The sequence below is a fragment of the Neolamprologus brichardi genome, chromosome 7 (genome assembly GCF_056152115.1).
Source record: "Neolamprologus brichardi isolate AB-2024 chromosome 7, ASM5615211v1, whole genome shotgun sequence".
NCBI lineage: Eukaryota > Metazoa > Chordata > Actinopteri > Cichliformes > Cichlidae > Neolamprologus > Neolamprologus brichardi.
Window position 1 is genome coordinate 42,316,156 of NC_142110.1, and position 18,478 is coordinate 42,334,633.

At 38.5% G+C, this 18,478-nt stretch overlaps 2 protein-coding genes across 2 annotated transcripts in view; one reads left to right on the forward strand and one right to left on the reverse strand.

Annotated features, from left to right (window-relative positions):
- The window catches only part of exd3 (exonuclease 3'-5' domain containing 3), a 39,945-nt gene extending 37,108 nt beyond the window's left edge, over positions 1–2,837 (reverse strand). The window contains exon 1 of the mRNA XM_006788722.3: positions 2,787–2,837. Coding sequence (XP_006788785.2) covers positions 2,787–2,814 — 28 coding nt within the window. The 5' untranslated portion in view covers positions 2,815–2,837. The remainder of the gene's footprint in view (positions 1–2,786) is intronic.
- Positions 2,838–4,582: 1,745 nt separating this feature from the next.
- Positions 4,583–17,773, forward strand: cdc37l1 (cell division cycle 37-like 1). Its single transcript, XM_006788721.3, has 8 exons — positions 4,583–4,604; positions 7,145–7,387; positions 8,410–8,703; positions 8,795–8,888; positions 10,014–10,129; positions 10,860–10,982; positions 11,160–11,324; positions 14,445–17,773. The coding sequence occupies exons 2-8, from the start codon at positions 7,283–7,285 to the stop codon at positions 14,559–14,561; spliced, it is 1,014 nt and encodes a 337-aa protein (XP_006788784.1). The 5' UTR covers positions 4,583–4,604; positions 7,145–7,282; the 3' UTR covers positions 14,562–17,773.
- The last annotated feature ends 705 nt before the right edge of the window (positions 17,774–18,478 follow it).

Here is an 18,478-nt window from a genome sequence, read left to right on the forward strand (position 1 = left end):
AACGGTTCTCAACATTTGAAAGGCCACTGAGTTTCCTTTTCTGTTATGCACCCTGCCCGCGCTCATTCATCCTGCTACCGAACATGCATAGGGTACGTGCACAGGGACTCACACAAGCACCACAACCCACTTCAGTCTCACTGTTTGTATGAGAAGGGGAGAGAGGAGAGGAATGTTGAGCATGTAGCTTCTTTACACTCTTGGCTAGTGGATGAATGACAGAGCTAGAGGCTCCCCATTCATTATAACATAATAACCCTATCACCACATACAAATACAGAGACACATGCAGAGAACATGCACTCATTCACCCCTTAGAAGGTGACTCTTTTCCTTTCTTTTTTGTGAACGTGAGAAAATCAGAAATTTGGAGGAGAAATTATGCACTTTATCCGAGTGCATCTTTAGAATTTCTGTTTATAGGCAGATAAAACTATATCAGTGAAAATTAGACAGTTTTAAATCCACAGACAAGTCTGACTGCATGTTGCCAAGCAGCTGCCAAAATAAAGGAAACACAAAGATCAAGTGTTTAAAAGGGGCATTTGGTGTCATTACAGCCACCAGAACAGTTTCAGTGCGACTTGGCAGTGGTTGCGCAAGTGGCTCAACTTCACTGGAAGGATGCCACAACATTCTTCGACAAGTACTTCTCTTCTTTTGAATTTTGTTGGAGGTGCTGGAAAAGGCTTTCAACAGGTGCTATTACAGAATGGTGAAATGGAGGAGTATACAAGGACTTGACGAATTTGATGCTTATTAAACCCGTGTTTGCACGTTAACTGCCTCTTCGTAATTGACCCACTGCAAGCTGATTCCACCAAATATAGAGTGACACATGCCTGAAGGGGTAGACAAGTATAACAAGTATAAGACCTTTACTAAAAAACAACAAAGGGCTTAATTCTGGAACTTAAAGAAGGAATTGGAAAAAATACAAGATGAGATGGATTGTGGTAAGAATAAATAAGCATTTGTGTCCTCCTACTTTGTTTTAAACAGGAAATGTTCAACATTTAGTTTTTTCCATGTGAATATGATTGTTTTCACTTATTTTGTGTTTATTTGTTTTTTTTGTGTATTTACACTTTTAACTTACACGTTTGAAATAAAGATTTGATTAATTGATTGATAAGTCATTGTTGCAGAAGTCTGAAAAAGCTGTCGCTGATTTTTAGATTAAATCAACAAATGGTCTGTCTAAGACTCTCCTTGAAATATGTTCTCCAGAGGTGATAATGTTCAGAAGAAAATATACTTGAACATATAGGATTGATGATAAAAAGCCAATCTGACTATAAGATCACAGATTTTCACTGGCTCAGACTGGGTCTAGCTATGCACCTAAACACAATCAGTCCACGTCCACCAGGGGTATCCAAGTCCTTTTAATTTGTGGGCCACATGAAGCCCAAACTGAAAGTAGTTACTGATGACCTACAACAAAACACCCACAAATAGTTTCCTTTACTTAAGCATAAAGACATTTAACTCATATTGATGACACACCCTGAGATAACATAAGAAAAATAAGATATATTTCAACACTGTTATAAAGAAATGCATTTGCAGTAAATCAAAGAAACTCATCCGTACAGTTCACTTGGCTTATTGTTTAAGAAACAAAAGTAATTTTCTGTCCAGTGAAAAAGATCTAAGTTCATTCATAGAAAATTTACTGTTTTCAATTCAGGAATGTAATCCTACAAAACTCTGTACTTCATAGTGGGAGTGAAAATTAAGGAACTTTTCAGCTATTTAATGGAAAACAATAACTTACTTTGGTGTTTTACACAAGGACATGGGTGATGTTTTTATTAGTAAGGCAGCTGTGAAAATCTTAAAATGTTGCCCTCCTTTGAAATTTTTACATTTTCCAATTTGGTCAAATTTGACCCTTTTGGGGGTCTCCCCAATATGAGAAAATGTTTTAAAATATATGGAGGGCTGGGTGAAATTTCAATTACTTAGATCACCGAGACTGTGCCTACTGGGGGACAGAGGCGAGGTGCCACAGTTAGACAAAGCAGGCTTCAGAGTGTTAAACACTGGGCTTGTGACGTTTGTTCGCCTTATTTTAACACTTTGGAAAGCGCCTCGGACTCCAACCCTGAAAATGTGGAGGAGAAAATGCTGGGAAGATTGAGCAGCAAACAGAGACTCTAAGAGAACAAAATGGGACAGTTTTTGTTTTTATAGGTCTACAGCATGATGACAATGTGAGATATGGTCTGAATTAGGAATTAAGGGTCTTGTGTGTGCAACAGTTTATTTATTTACAATTTTTTTATTATTTATAATTTTTTTTCCTCACTGAGTGTGGTTTTTGTTGTTTTGTGTTCTTATGTTATGTTTGTTTAAATGTTCAAAATAATAAAAAATTTAATTACAAAAAAAATTGAACTTTTTGGTGGACTGGTTCTGGCCTTTGGTCCGTATGTATTAAACACCAGGGTTGTCGCAAAAACACAATAACTCTGCGTAAGCTTTTTTAATAGAAGCTTTCCTGTTATTTGTGACCATCAGATTTTTGAAAGAAAAGTTATGCTTGAGTAAATGAAACTCAATTAACAAAAATGTTTGAAAAAATAAGTTTATTGCAATGCTGGTGATGTCTTGTCTTTTAAAGAGCAGTCCTCTCTTCCAAATGTACATGTCACTGATGTTAATCAGCTGTGTGTTAGTCTTCATAGCCACCACCAAATCTACAGTTTACCTAAATGGGCTTTTTTGTTTGGAAGACACCTTAATAGGAGGTCTCTGTGTGAGAAAATTATGGTACAAACCCGATGCCTCTGGAGTAGTATGGCTCATTTCTGTCTGCAGGATGAGATGCCGCTATCACTCTGTAGGTGTAGAAAGAAGGAACAACAAAACACATTGTTGAAATATCTCACTGTCACAATAAACAGATATTTTTTGGATAATATGTGTAAACACGGCAATCTTTAGGCAAAGTTGTAATACTATAACATTGTGTGCTTTTTTTGGTTTTTTGTCGAACCACTTATTAATTTGTCCTATGAATCCTGTCTACAGAAGTTTCCAAAGACCCAATGTTAAATTCAGTCTTTAGGCACTTTACTGGCAGCTTATTGCAAAATTACATAATTTGTTCACTTCTTTGTTTTTTAGCTGAATCTATGAAAAATTCCCTAGCCAGAGAAAATTGGCATCTCTCAACATGGTGTGCAGTGTGTCCCTAAAAAAAGTCACATCCTGAAGAAATATGAAAAAAATAAATAAAAAAATCTAGCAAAGACTTGACACAGGACCTGAGAGATGCATCTGGTCCTTCAGTTGTTCGCTTAAGTAATATAAGAAATGCCTCACTGGAAGAGTGGCTGTCAAGAGGCAATTCTTAAGTGAGGGAAACAAGGAAGAAAGGCTGAATTACGCCAGCTCACACAAGAACTGGACTGAATATCAGTGGTAATAGATCTTATAGAGTGATGAATCCACATTTGAAATTTTTCGTTCAAATAGTTGTCAGTTTGTACAGATGCGGTGAGAACAGAGTACAGCAGAAGTGTCCAACTCCAGGCCTTGAGGGCCGGTGTCCTGCAGATTTTAGATGTGTCCTTGATCCAACACGGCTGATTTAAATGGCTAAATTACCTCCTCAACATGTCTTGCAGTTCACCAGAGGCCTGGTAATGAACTAATCATTTGATTCAGGTGTGTTGACCCAGGGTGAGATCTAAAACCTGCAGGGCACTGGCCCTCGAGGCCTGGAGTTGGAGACCCCTGGTCTACAGCCTTCTGTAAAACACAGTGGCAAATCCGTCACGGTTTGGGGCTGCACTTCAGCCAGTGGTGTTTTAATGCTTGGAAATAAAAGCACACAGTGGAAGACTATCAGTTATGGACTGGCCTCCCCAAAGCTCAACATGACTGAAGCAGTGCAAGATCATCTAGACTGAGAAGAAGAGCTTTGAATGTCCTTCAAAAAGCCTAGAGACCTATTCCTGAGGCTTGCCTAAGAAAGTTCAGGCTATGTTGAATAACAAAGGTTGTCAGACCAAATATGGACTTTCAAGCTTGTTAAGAATTATACAAATTCTTATTTTTCTCCCCCTTTTTTTTTTTTTTTACTGTACATTCCCCCCTTTCTCCTAGGAAAAATATTAAGATATTACTAGCGGTGAAAGAACTGCAGTACTGTACAGTACTAGTACTGCGTTTTTATCCATTTGTCTTCAAATTTAAAAAAAAAATCAAAATTTAATAAATACAACAGTACAACAAGGGAAACCTGTGGGAATTGCAGCCTGGGAAAGGGCAAGATGCCATTTGGCAGTGACAGTGAGTTTAATACTGAGGATGTTTTTTTGTGGGCCTGAAAACCGGTTGTTTCTCCAATGTAAATATCTGCAGGCTCTAGAAGGGGCCTTTGGCACTGACACAGTCAGGGGCAGCAGCATCTATTTTAGACCACAGAGTATGAGAAACGAGATACAGCACCTGCAGTGGAGTCTTTTTTTTTTTTTTTTAAATTATCTTCTATCCCCACCTCGTGGTGACAGAAAGACCTCCAACTTCCTCCACACTTTCTCTTTAACAAACAGGATCTCGTGTGACCCAGTCCAAAAAGCACACCCTCTGTAAGTATCTGTATGAATGCTATTGTTAACCTCTAATAGGTTTATTATCTAAAAAGGTCAATAAAAATCAAACGTGATGAAATTCAGTGTAAGCTAGCTAGCTACATAATCTCAAAGCCAGGCTGTCACGCTGCTCTTCACCACACAGATAACCTTTATTTGTTAGATCGTCGACAAAAAAAAAAAAGTTTATTCACAACAGTATAACGTTACGTTATCGACACGAATATACTCACCAGTTTTATACAGTTAGCAAACGTCAAGTAAGCCAGCTCGCTTGTAGCTTCGTGTTAATGCATAACAATCAGTTTGTTTGGTCCGCTTATGGGCCAATTTCGCCCATACGTTGGTCTTACGCGGCGCTTCCTTTTAAACTATACATGCATTTGATGTTTTTTGGCCACATATTCACACACCATAACTGATAAATCATGCCAGAGCTCCAACTACAAACCCGAATATGTAACAGCAGACTCTATGTATACGGACCTGACTTAAAACGATACGAGTCTCATAGGTAATGCTGCCTGTAAACTGAAACTAGGGAGAAACATTTCACAACGGCTGTTCTTGCTCTGTCTTTTCTGTGGGGGTCTGTCCTGACAGTTTAAAGTACACTACCGCCACTGTCCGGTCACAGTACGCAATTTAACAACAATTTAACACAAAAAAGAATTAAAACTTTTTGTTCATCTTCCACGCAATTAAGTGGCTTAGTTACACAATATAAGCATTTTTTTCATTTCTTTTTGCACAAATTTGATGCTTTGATCCATTCTTGCAAATGTTTATGCAAAACAGTCTTCTGTTTACTACATTTTTAAATTGCCCGTAACATGGCAATCAGAATAAGTCGGTAATACTTTTCCTTTTTCTAACCTGTGTAGTGGCTTTTATGTTTTCTGTATCGCAGCAGCGTGGTCTGTCACCAAACTGGAGTAGGGAAGGTATAACAATATGAATCCTGTCCAATCTCTTGCAGTTAACCTTCCACACGTGTAACTGCGCACTCCTGAAATTGTAGACATTTTCAATCACTGCCATTAATACTCCAGAAGATGCTACACACAATGACGCTGATTTGTTCTTTTCACTGACAAAGAGATAAACTGAGGATTTTAGGGTTTCTTAATTGTTTAAACATTGAGGTTTGGTCATATATTTGTCGTTATACTGGTCATCAATATTACCTTGTATCTGTACAATGTACTTCGGTTGTTTTTTTTTTTCCACACATTTTCAGTCCAGTTTTTCTATTTGATCATCTATCTATAACAAACTTAGAAAATAATCTTAATTAGCCATTTGGGGGGGGACGGACCCGGTGCAGGAACCAAAATATGCTAAGAATTGCGCTGGTAGACACTTAAAAGAAGTGGAGGATCTATTGGTTTTGTGAGGAAAGAAAAGATGAAAGGTAAGTGTGTTAGCCTAACTATTAGCCTAAAAATCCGTCATCAGTACTTATGATAAAAGTACTGATGACAAACTTATGATAAAACACGCCTACCATGTTTTGGGTTCCTGCAACTGGTCCGTCGGGTTATTGTCTCCCCAGAAACACTTCCCTTGTGCTTTTGGAAATCTGTTTTTTCCTATTTCTGTTTTTGTTTTTCCTATTTCTGTTGTGTTTTGTGTGCTTTTGCAGCGTTTTTCCTTATTGCTGGTGTTTTCTTAAGTTGCAGTCCGTTTGGCCTCTCAGGGTTATCCGTGGTAAATATAACACAGGATTTTTGCAAAATGATACCAAAGAGCTATTAGCTGAAAACGGCATATCTTGGCGTGGTCTACAGGGTGTCTTTAACAAATCTGAAGAAACTAGACAGGTGAAGGACAAAAAAATCTACCTACTGCAGATGAACAGGGGGTCTTTGCAAATATTAACCTTTAAATTGATACAGTTCTAATGAACTTGTATTTCTATGTATGTTTACAAATGTTTCAATAAATGACTGAACCTATTTCCAATTTTGCAAGGAAAATGTAAAGAAATGAAGGTACTAAATGTACTATTCAAAATTTACATTTTTTTCCCTTTGGTAGGGCGTAAGAAATACAAAACCTCAGCCAATATATTGAATAATATTTTTTTCCTCAATCATACAATCATTCCTTTCAAATTTATCCAAGCCTCTTTACAGTATCAATGACTTATTAAAGTTTGAATATTGAATAACTTTGATGTCAGAAATAATTGCGGAAACACCCAGATATGTCGTGACCATCTGTACAATTTCCCTTTTTAAAAAAATTGAGTTTCTAGTTAAGAGTAACTTACTTCTGCTATAAGAAAGCATCCTTATAGCAGAATTTACTGGAACGCAACAGAATTCAGTAGAAAAACTTCTGAGTGCTTCACGTCATTAAAGTTGCTCCCCACGTGTCCCTTGCGTCACCACTTTAAAAAAAAAAAAAAAGAAAGAAAGAAATAAGGACGTAGCCAGAACACAGTGGTGGTTGTTGTTGTTACACTATCATCCACAGGAGTGATTTTTTTGATGCATCATATCCCCTTTTCTGTTCTGTTGGCTGTCACACAGGTATTTAGATCCCACATAAATCTCGTGAGGCGGCTGAATATAAAGAGCAACACTGTCTGTGGCTCCTCAAACACGGCTAGCATTAGCTAGCGGGTCTCACTGTCACAGCAGAGCTAACCAGCTAGTTGCTTAGCAGTTATGGAGTGGCTGGGCAACGGAGACTCACTTCACCACAGCGAAGAGCCCGGCAGTGAGTCACTTTCAACGGCCGGAGGCTTTAGTGGTCTTTACCCTCACCAAAAGGTAAGGCCTTTAAGTTATCTCACTCCAGAGGTGCTTAACGGCATGCTAACAAGCGAATACTGTTGGAGATAGCTGGAGTGTGTATGTTATAACATTTTATTTTATTCTGAAGCACAGTTTCCACCCTACACAACAACGGAATATTTTACCAGTTAGTTTAGTGTTAAATGTCAGTGTTCACGCTGCTAACCCGCAGTTGCCCAATAACTATTCTACTTTAGTTCATGCTTATAGGGTAATCAGATTACTCCCTGCGTCATTATCTTGTCAGTACACCACTGAAATCAGGGTTGGGAAGAAATACCCCCTAGGTGGGATGGTTGATGGGATCAGAGGCCATAACGGGAAGTAACAACCCTCCCCGACTCAAACATGCGCACACTGACAGCTGTGTGTGATTACTAGCTAGCAGAGAAGGCATGCGAGCACTGGTGAAGTGGAAACAAGCGTTTATTTATTTTTAACCCTCATGCTCCACCTTAAGCTAAACGCAGCTTGACTGCGGTCGTGAAAGCTTAAAAGCTAATGAACTACATTTAGTGTGTGATGCAGAGTCATCCCTCAGTTTTTAGGTGATCACCTCATTTACCACTCAGAGAGAGTCATTTCATGGTAAATTGTAAATGGACTAGCTCTACTTGAGCACTTATAGAGCTTTATACAACTTGCTTCATTCACCCACACAAACACTATTCTTGTACACCTAAGTGCACACACATTCATACTCTGATGAATCCATGGTAGAGCAATGTGGGGTTCGGTATCTTGCCATGCAGACTGGATCAAACCACCAACCCTCTGGTTAGTAGAAGAACTGATCTACTGCCACCCCAGAAAAGATGTGTTCAGAATAACTTTCTGAGGAATATGTTGCTAAATTTCAAACTTGGCATAAAGATTTTGGGCTTTGATTGAAGTGCACAACCTCTTAAATTTTATTCATTTATTGTATTGCTAACAAGTGCTAGCTGATTTTTTTTTTTTTAACAGTAGTCATTTGCTTTCCATTTACCTCAAACCAGCCAACATCATCAAACCTCTGTGATTGTCCCATGGCATCACTATGCCAGAGTCAGCAGCGCTGTGTGAAGGCCTCGATCGTCTCAAGTTGGAGACTAGCTGAGGCGCAGGATCAGTTATGCTCTTTAGGAGTCCACAGCTCTGAGTCGCTGGAGCAAGAGCGCGCTCGGACTCAGGCCTGCCCCACAGAGCTCACGCACAATGAGGAGGAGTGGCGCCGCAAGGAGAGCTTGCTGGGAGTTCAGGAACCCAGCCGCAGTCCTGTATTTGGAGCTAGTTGGGATGTTTTTGATAAGGCAAGTTTGCCAAACAACATTGCAAAATGAACATATAGAGGGGCTGTATTCTGTGCCAAGATTTTAAGACCGTGTTTCCTTTCTGTTTCAGAGTATCATCAATGTCCAGCATCAGGCTGCAGAAATGGACCAGGACAAGTGTAAGACATTTCTCCAGAAATACGAACAAGAGCTCAGGCATTTTGGTAAGTGAGCCAAAACGTCATCAATTAGCAAGTCTGTTTGTGGCTTTAACGTTGCTGCAGTGTTTAGTAGGATTGTTTCTCTGGCGTAAAGGGAAAGGATGTCCTCATTTAGTTTTCATGTGTAAACTCAAATAAGTTTTAAGCTGCCTGCATAGTGACATTCCAACAATTTCATTCCAGGACACACTTCTTTAAATAGATCTTATAAAGTTGGATATTAACTTGTTGCTTGTTGTCAACGTGATAATAATATCTGAATTATGGACTACAGCCTTGTTTATGTGCTGCTGGGAAACAAGCTTGCTGGCATCACAGCAGTGGTTATCAACACTCACATAAAAAGGGGCATTTCATGCCTAATATGGTTCTTCCTCTGCACATAATGATCCCTATGAGTGGTGCCCATTTCAGTCAGAGATGTTACCAGATGATAATGATGAAATAGGGATAAAAATATATAATTATTTTAATGCCAAGTTCAGTCTCAGTGCTCCTGTTTATTTGAAACATTACGGTTGCACATTAGAGCTCTGAAACTTTAAACTGGACACATTTAAACGTTAGTTGCTACTTTCTCACAGCGCAATAAAGGAGACGTGGAGATTGCTTTAGTTTATCAGCAGATCACAGTGAAATTAATTATTTATTTTTAATGAATAACTGTTTGTGGTCTGTGTTCTGCATTAAAGTAGCTGCATTTCCAGCAGTATAAAACAGACTTAGCAGGACATTAGAACCAAGGATAGAAACATTTACACATTTTCTGCCTCAAATGAACACGCTACGGGGGGGGATCAACTTTGATCATACCTATAATTTCACTGAACACAGGCTGTATATTTTTGCTTTAGAAGCTTTAATGGATAGTTACATAAGAAATAAGAAACCAAGTTATCAACTGATCAGACAGGTGATGCAAAAATTATGAATTTGCACAGATTAGGATTCACAGGCAGTTTTGTTGTTGTGCTCAGTAGATACTGCATATACTAACAACAGCAAAGCAGAAAAGAAATCAGGTGTGGACTGCTGTGCTAAAGAAATGACTGCATATATTACTGATATTTAAAAGTTGTAAGTTTCTGTAATCAATCTTGTATTTATTTATTTATTTGCCTTTGTCAGGTATGCTGCGAAGGTGGGATGACAGTCAGCGATTCCTTGCAGCCATGCCTCAGCTTATCTGTGAGGAAACTGCAAACTACTTAATTCTGTGGTGCATGAGTCTACAGCAAGAAGGGGTAATATGCCGACAGAGTAGGCCTGGTGTTACTTTATTGCTTCATTATAGTCAACATCTCATCAAGTGACTAAAAATAGTTTATCCTATAAACAGCATAATGCAGTTTTTGTGTGGGTCATAACTCTGTGGGTCATGTAATTCCCCAATGCTAAAAAACAGAGCCAGTGGAGGTGTCCCGAGTAGTTGATCTGTAAGATAAGTGTAAAGTGTAAGTTAGCTATCTATCGATCTATCAATTGATCGTTATTTTGGCATGAGTTTTGAAGTAATGCATTGCCTCCAATGGACCATGCAAAGTGTAGAGCTCAGCACAAATGAAATGCTGTGGTATGACCTTAAGAGAGCTGTGCATAAACGAATGCTTGGAAACTGAAGCAGTGTTGTGTGGGGGACAGAATTCCTCCATAGTGAGAGACTGATAAAGATGTATAGAAAATGATTGCATCAGATTATTGGTGCTAAAGGTAATCCTGCAAGCTACTGAATGGGACATAGGATAGTCCTATAGAAGCTTTTTTTTCACTAGATCGCTCTATATTAAATAATCCAAAGAGGATGGATGTTAATTATTAAAAATCAGTATTTCTAACAATTCTTCAACCAGTGAATTAAAAGGTAACATAAAAAAAGTAAATTTGGGCCAGTTTCCAGGTAAAGAACTTACAAAGAGGGCATCTGGTGAGAAAACCAGAGACATCACACCAACATTTCCTTCTTGTGTTCTGCAGAAAGAAGCGTTGATGGAGCAGGTGGCACACCAAGCTGTAGTGATGCAGTTCATCCTAGAGATGGCTTCAAACTCTCAGCAGGACCCTCGGGGCTGCTTTAGACAGTTCTTTCATAAAGCCAAAGTAAGAGAAATTCATCTTATCATTGATGTGTATGAATGTTGTGCATCTTATTATGGCTTTCATAGTGTTGCATGGTAAAATAATTTGGCTTTGTTTTCTAGAGATAATAATAAAAAGGCCATCATATACTAGCTTTCAGAGTGCATAAATGTCTCAGACATATTGTTGTTTTTCCAGGAAGGACAAGACGTCTACTTAGAGGTCTTCCATACAGAACTTGAGGCCTTCAAACAGAGAGTTAAAGATTACACAGACAAATGTAGAGGTCATTTGTCCAACACTGAACAGCAGAATATCGGCACAAACTGCATACTCGACCCCAAAGAATCAACAGTACCTTCAGTAAGTGCACTTAAGCTTGCACCAGCAAATCTTGTACCTCAATGCAGTTACCACTTCCAGAAGTGAGATGGCACTGTTGAGCTTGTTATGATATAAATAAGAAAGTAACTAGTTTTGGTTTTTCTTGGTGGTGATCATTCCCGAGGGTTTCTTTTGTTTGTAAATGATGACAGCACTACAGTGTGGACACAGCTGCAAAAAGGTAAACTTTACCTTATAACAAGGAGCTGGGCTCCATCGTGTTAATGTTACCTGTAAAACCAGAAGTGGCCAACACATTTGCTGACAAGTTGCTATTTGACCTCTTCAGCACAGCAGAAACCCAAGAGGACACCTCAGTCTTAGTTTTATCAAATCAGTCAGATCTCATGTATCCATCCTCACTGTAACAGTCATCTGGTTTTCTATAAAACGGGAGAAACATGTAGTGAAGTAGTCCATGTTAAGCAGTTTCATATACTGTAGAGTGCAAAAACATCAAACTACTGTTAGATTATGCTAAGAAAATGCAAAATGGGTGCAGAGGTTTCTTGAAACATGTGCAAACATAAGTGGCAACTTGGTATATAAGGTAAAAACAAGCTTGAAGACGATGTTTGCCTGAGCTCGCTCGGCAATAGTTCTCCAGGCTTCTTGGAGGACATTCAGAGCTCTTCTTTGGATGTCGGATTCTTTTTGTTCCATTCTCTGAAGATGATCCCACACTGCTTCAATAATGCTGGGGTCCAGGTTCTGTGTTTAGGATCACTGATGTGCAGGAAAATGTAGCAGTTGCCAGTCTTACCTGATAACACTGCATGACAGATCAAAATTTGACGATGCTTTTCTGTGTTAATATTTCATCAATTTTGACGAGATCTCCAACAGCACTGGCCAAAAAGCATGGCCAAACCATGACAGAGCCTCTGGTATACCTCAGCCTTTTCTACCTTTTTGCCTTCCTTAAGAATTGCTGCTTGATCATTTGTGAATCAGCTGAAGGGCCACATGCATCTGTCAGGGCTTTCTTAAGGATATGACAATATATATATATTTATATATATTTGGTTGTTTTTTAAACACACTACTTTTTTTTTGTCCTCCACTTTTCCAGTTTGCTCTTATTAAGAAGAACTTTGAAAAAAGGACGTTTTCAGATTCAATTTTAATTATGGAAAAATGGGGAAAATCTCCTTAATATAATTAAATTAAATTATTTTTTTCTAGTTATTTTCCCTTATTAAAAAAATACCTATTTCATGAATTATTCCCCCTAAAAACTTATACATTAGCATGTTTGTTTACTAGATGCATACAATAGATTAACAAAGAATATTTGCACATTTGGAAATATAAATCTAAAAATAACGCAGTATATTTTAGCAGATACATTTAAATTTTAAAAAAAAAAAGAAGAAATATTTCACTAGTGTTTCCAAAACTATTCTAAATCTTACTTCCATCTTTTGTAAAACCCTCTTGGGCAGTAATTACAGCTTTCTTTTTGAGCAAGTCACTACAAGCTTTGCACACATGCGTTAGGCAACTTATCCCATTCTCCCTTGCTCATCCTCACTGTTAGATTCAGTAGGAAACATCTGTAAACTCACATCTACAGATCTCTGTATAGATTTTTGTATTATGTTTTTATTTTTATTTTTTGGGGGGGAGGGGGCATCAGGTGCACCACCCAGTGACAGTTCAACTAGCCAACAGCAAACACAATAATGGGGTGGCTTTGGGACAAGTTTCTGATTTTATTTAGCTGCATTTATCTCTGTCAGATCTGAGCATTCTGGTTGTCATTGCTGCTGAGAAGCAGGCCCTTAGCATAATGCTGCCACCACCCTGCTTCATGTGCTCAGTCATGCGTTTTGTCTGAGCATGGCTTCCTTCTTCTCACTCTACCATCAAGGCATAAGTGAAGGTGTGTTGGCGGGGAAGGTTATCCTCCCATCTCTGCTAGGGAGCTTCTGAATTTCTGTTAAGCTATGAGACACAGATTGTAGCTGTGAACTCTTCCACACATCACCTGACAGAAGTGCATGTGAGAATAGAAATGTTTCACTGAGTTGATCAAACATTGGTCATCAGTATTTAACCTATGAGCTCCCAAGTCTATCTAGTGTCTGATCACACTGATGTGTGACCCCATCTCCCTAACCAATCCCATAGTTGGCTGGTTACTCAGTGTGTGGGAAAAACAGTAATATTAGGAGGAGTCCTGGAGGCTTTAAACTCCCTTTTTTGACATTGTACTCCTGGGATGACTTTTTTTTTTTTTTTTTTTTAAATTCTGTCCTGATTAGATGCACATGTTACAAACATTTCTAAGAATGTGTTTCATGAATGTGTATTTGTGAGAAACACACCAGTTTTATCCATTTAAAATGAAAACGAAGAAACTTGTAGAGTAAAAGAGAAAAGGAAAAAGCAGTGTAGGGGTCTTTGTGAAGCACTGTAGATGAAGCTCTGTTATATAAGAAATGTGTTACAGTATAACCAAAAGATCAGTAAAGATGTGTCTCACATAAATTAAGTCTTTGATATTGTAAACCGATTACAGACATGTAAAAATATTTGGACTTGTGGAAACAATTTCAACATTCAGAGTAATCCAAGTGTAGAAATTGCTAAATGGGAAATAGCACAGGGTAAATGTGTGGGGTGCAGTACAACAGGCCGTTTTGTAAGACTGAGAGAATGCGCTGTCGCCCCTCTGTTGGCCTCTCAGCTGGACTGGCTGCCAAAACTCAACTCTAAAGGGGGAAAAAGGCTTTAGGAGGATGTAGCCTGTTGAAACTGAAACTGGTTCTACTTTTGGATTGTTGCAGTTTTTTCTTCTGACATCTTGCTTAACTTAAATTTTGAAATCTGAACATATAATGAATATTACAACACACGTTTGTTTAATGCTAATTTATTTTAATTGAACAAAACATGTTGATAAAAATAAAGAACAAATCATTAAAAAAGATAAATATTTAAAATCTCAAACTGCAGTTTAACTAAGCCACAGTAGACTTATCTCTCAGCTTTTTTTGAGTCTAATTTTAATTTTGATTTGCACGCGACAGAGTTCATCTGTGATTGTTTTCTGATTTCTGTTGACCTCTTTGTGTCTTTGCATTTCATCACCAGGTGGCAGAGTTTCCTATGAAGCGCTGTGTAGAAGCTGGACTTTGGACAGGCACAGGGAGGTGGACAAAGGACGACACTACAGAAACGGAAGACATGCGCATGATGGAGACGTCTTAGAGGATTCAGCCCCGCCCCCTGCTTTTCTAATATCACCATTATAACCTCTCCGTTTAGGAACGATCCAAGTTGTTTATACAGCAGACTAGGCTAAAAAAACACCATCATAGAGCAGGAATAAACAGACATTCAGTCTTTTATGCCACAGTTTTCAGTAGAAAGCCAGCAGAAAGTAAGTTTGTGCCAATGGCAAACGTTTCTCAGTGTGGCTGTTAGTATGTCGGCGTGGTTGGCCTCTGGCAAGCGGGTTTCTTGCAGTGTCTTTTGCCAGCTTAATGCATGATGTGCCATAACTGTTGTTTTTACAGTTGGAGGTATTGCATTCTTCAAGCTAGGTGTGTATCTTTCTCAGAAGAGAGAAATATTCTCACTAAAAAGAAGAACAGAATTCATCCAGACAACACAATGAATACTTAACCAGTGAAGTCTCTGGATAAAAATCACTTTGGTAGCAAATCCACTGCTTAAAGTATGACAGAGGTCAGGGGTCACAAAGAGCACGCTTTAAAAAAATCATGTCAAGTCTGAGGAGAGTAACTGATGAAAGTTAGTGTCCTTGCACCCTCTGAAGTACAAGAAGATTCAGTTGGAGCCAAACAGTATTGCAAATCTTATCGCAAATCTTATTGCAAATCTTACCACAGTAACTACTGCAAACAAACAAAAAAAGGTGGGGAGTGCTTTGCGGGTGTGACCTGAATTGTTTGATTTTAATCATGAAGAGGAAAACAAACCTACCTGTGATTAGGAACAAAGCATGTTTGAAATGGAGGGAGAGTTTCTGAGTTATCAATAGAGTGTCATTGGGCTTCAGTTTGTGAGATATGCAGCTTTATTTTACATTTTTAACATTTTCAATGCATAACATACAACCAGAGCTACTGACTTTACGCTAGTGTGCAAAGAGCAGTTAGAGTGAATATGAATAATTTCTAAATCTGTAGTGTGATGTAACGTTTTGGTATACCAGCACTCAACATATTCAAAGTCTAAGCCAAGTTAAAGCTCTGAAAGTTCCTATTTTTTTTAGTCAGTTTCTTCTTGTAGGACCCTTTCAGCTTTCAGATTGATCCTCATATAAAGAGACTGCACATGAATTTCAGTTCTGTGAGGCTGATTATGGGAGAGGATGAACAATGCAGTATGTGTGGGTGGCAGGGTAGTTGTCTGACTCAGTTCAAATCAGCAGTCAGAATGGATGATTCAGGATGATGGCTTAAGGTGTAATTGTTTTCATTTCTATCATACAGTTGCTCTTTCGTTGCCTGATTGTTTCTTTTTGAGCCAGAAAGGCCATCATGAGTGGTCTGTCTCGTTGCTTTAAATAGGCCAAGAGGATGTGTTAAGCTCATTTCCAACTCTGTTTGAACTGTTGAACTGGGCCTTGGTGCAGCCCATTAATTCCGTCCTCTTTGTGAAGCAGGAGGTTTTGGCTCTGCTCTTTACAAAGGCCCTTATTGGCTGCTCCTCATTTGAATAGTAGATGGGTGGGGCCTCTGTGTTCACAACTAGAGTCTTATGCCTAAACCTTGTTAAGGAAAAAAAATGCTTTTATTGATATCAAACAGAGACAAGAGTGGGGGGAAACTTGCTAATGTGAGTATTCAGAGTAGTTGAGCCTCTTTTGGGTATGGTTAATATGGTCATCCAACTTTCTAACCTCATGTACAACAGAAAATCATGAAAATCATCATGGGTTCAGGTGATCTGACAACACTCCGATTACACATGCACTATAGCTGTGGATATCATTGTGGCCTTAAATCTTTTGCTTTGAACACTGTGTGGTGCAACAGGTTCGGAGGACTAAAGCACATTATAGCTTCGGAAAAGCATATGTGATGGGAGAAAGAGGATGGTTTAATTGTTCTGTTTTCCTAGAAGTTTCCTTAGTGTTGTCTGGAGAAGCTTAAACACAGCACAGTTTGTAAAAATAAAAAAAGGAAGCCTTTCGTCCGTTAAGAGACATCCATGCTAGTCAGGTGTTATGTGGATAAATTAACTGCAGATAAGTGATTAAATATCAGTCAAATACAACATAATACCTATGCTGAGCCGTAATACAAGCTCACCAGATGTTAAATTACAACTGACTATATACTGTGTATTCACAAAAAAGTATTTGTTGTGCACTTAACAGCTTTGGGACTTCCTGTGACAAAAATAAGAGTCTCAGGACGATAGGTTGTGATTAATTTAAGTTGAATATTGAGTAAAATAGCATGCTTTAGTATGTGAGTCAGTATAATAATTCTGTGATAATAAAGCACTCAGCTTTTGATGCAAATAATATAATAATATTACAATGCTGTCTTTTTTAGAAAGGCAAAATCCGCCCGGTTTTGGTGTTGAGTGTAATTGTCAATTAACCACAACCGGTCATTGTCCGGATCGTGACGTGAGACGTAAAGAGGACACTACATTACTTGGTAACTAATCGTCAGCTGAGTTTAGCTCCTTTGTCTTGCTCTCATGTAATCAGAGACTGAATTTCAACCCAAACACTTCAAATCCTACCAAAATCTTTCTACATTTGTTTTGTGCATTTTATCTGTGTCTGCTTCGGTGATGCGCCAGAGAATAACTACGCTTTCTTCACCAGCCTGGCATCTGTACTCGTTTCCTGAAACCAAGTTGCAACCAACTGTTTCCTTTCATAAGTGCTTTGTACAGACTTTTGTCTGTGGTGAGTTGGTTGAAGTTCTTCGCTCTGGGATGATCGACACCAGAGCTGAAGGCAAGATGCCTGTATTGAGGATGTGCAAAAAAGGGCTGAGCTCTCAAAAAACAGACTTTTCACTGTATGTGTGTTTGCAGAAAGGAGCTCTCTGCATCTGAATGTGTCCTGCACTTTGTTTCTTTTGTAAAACGGACGAATACAAAGGGGTTGGGTGTTGAAAGCTTTCGCTTTGTAATTTCGTCTCGTCCTGCATTCTAAATGTATATCACCTTTCTGTTCTTGGTCAGCAAGAAACGGATTAGAAATTATGAATGCGTTTTTATGAATTGCGTGACATTTTGTTTTTGCTTTTGTATTCGTGTTTTGTTTTTTTTGTTTGTTTTTTTTTGTTTGTTTAAGTTTCAACTTTCTTTCACAATGCTTTTCATTATTTAACAAAACAAAAACATTGTAGACATTTGCTCAGTAAGACATTTGCTGCAGTGTGTGGATGTAGAAATATCAAGTGTATTAAATACAGTTCAGACTTAAAGCTGCTTCATGATGCATTGATGATTCTGCTTCACAGCTATCGTTGTCATTTATTAATGATCGCTCCCACCCCCACCCTAAAAAGTAGTCTTTTTTTTAGTATATTAAGTAACACACACACACACACACTCACACTCAGTGCTGTTAATAAATATATGTGCTCAGCAGTGAAGTTAGATGTGGACATAAGTAGTCTTTGTGGAGCAAAATAAAATATTTAACTATGAAAAATAATTGGCTAAGGCTTGCTGAACTCAGCCTGTGGCCACTGGTGTGTCGACTTCCCAGGTTCCAGTGAGCTGTGAGTTTAGTCACTAGCTGCCATCACATTTACACTGACTTGTCCTACAGAGAAAAAAAAAACCAACTTCAAATATATAAACACAGTACTTAATGTCTTTTGGGACCTACAGTCGAAAACAGTGGTTAAGTCCTTACAGGGACGCTCCACTAAGTTTGCACATCATAGTTTGTTGTCAGGTCTTGAGGAGTACTAATACATATGTAAAATCAAATTTTATAAGGCTTTCTGTGGCTCCAGAGTGAGCTTTGTGAAGTCCAGTAAAGTAGTAGTAGTAGTAGTAATCCAGTATTTAGACAGTCAGTTGTGGTTGAAGACAAGGCTATATAAATACAGGCCATTTACAAGGACGAAGGAAAGAAAGAGGAGGTTGGAGTGGAAAGACGTGTGCTTGCCAGATGTCTG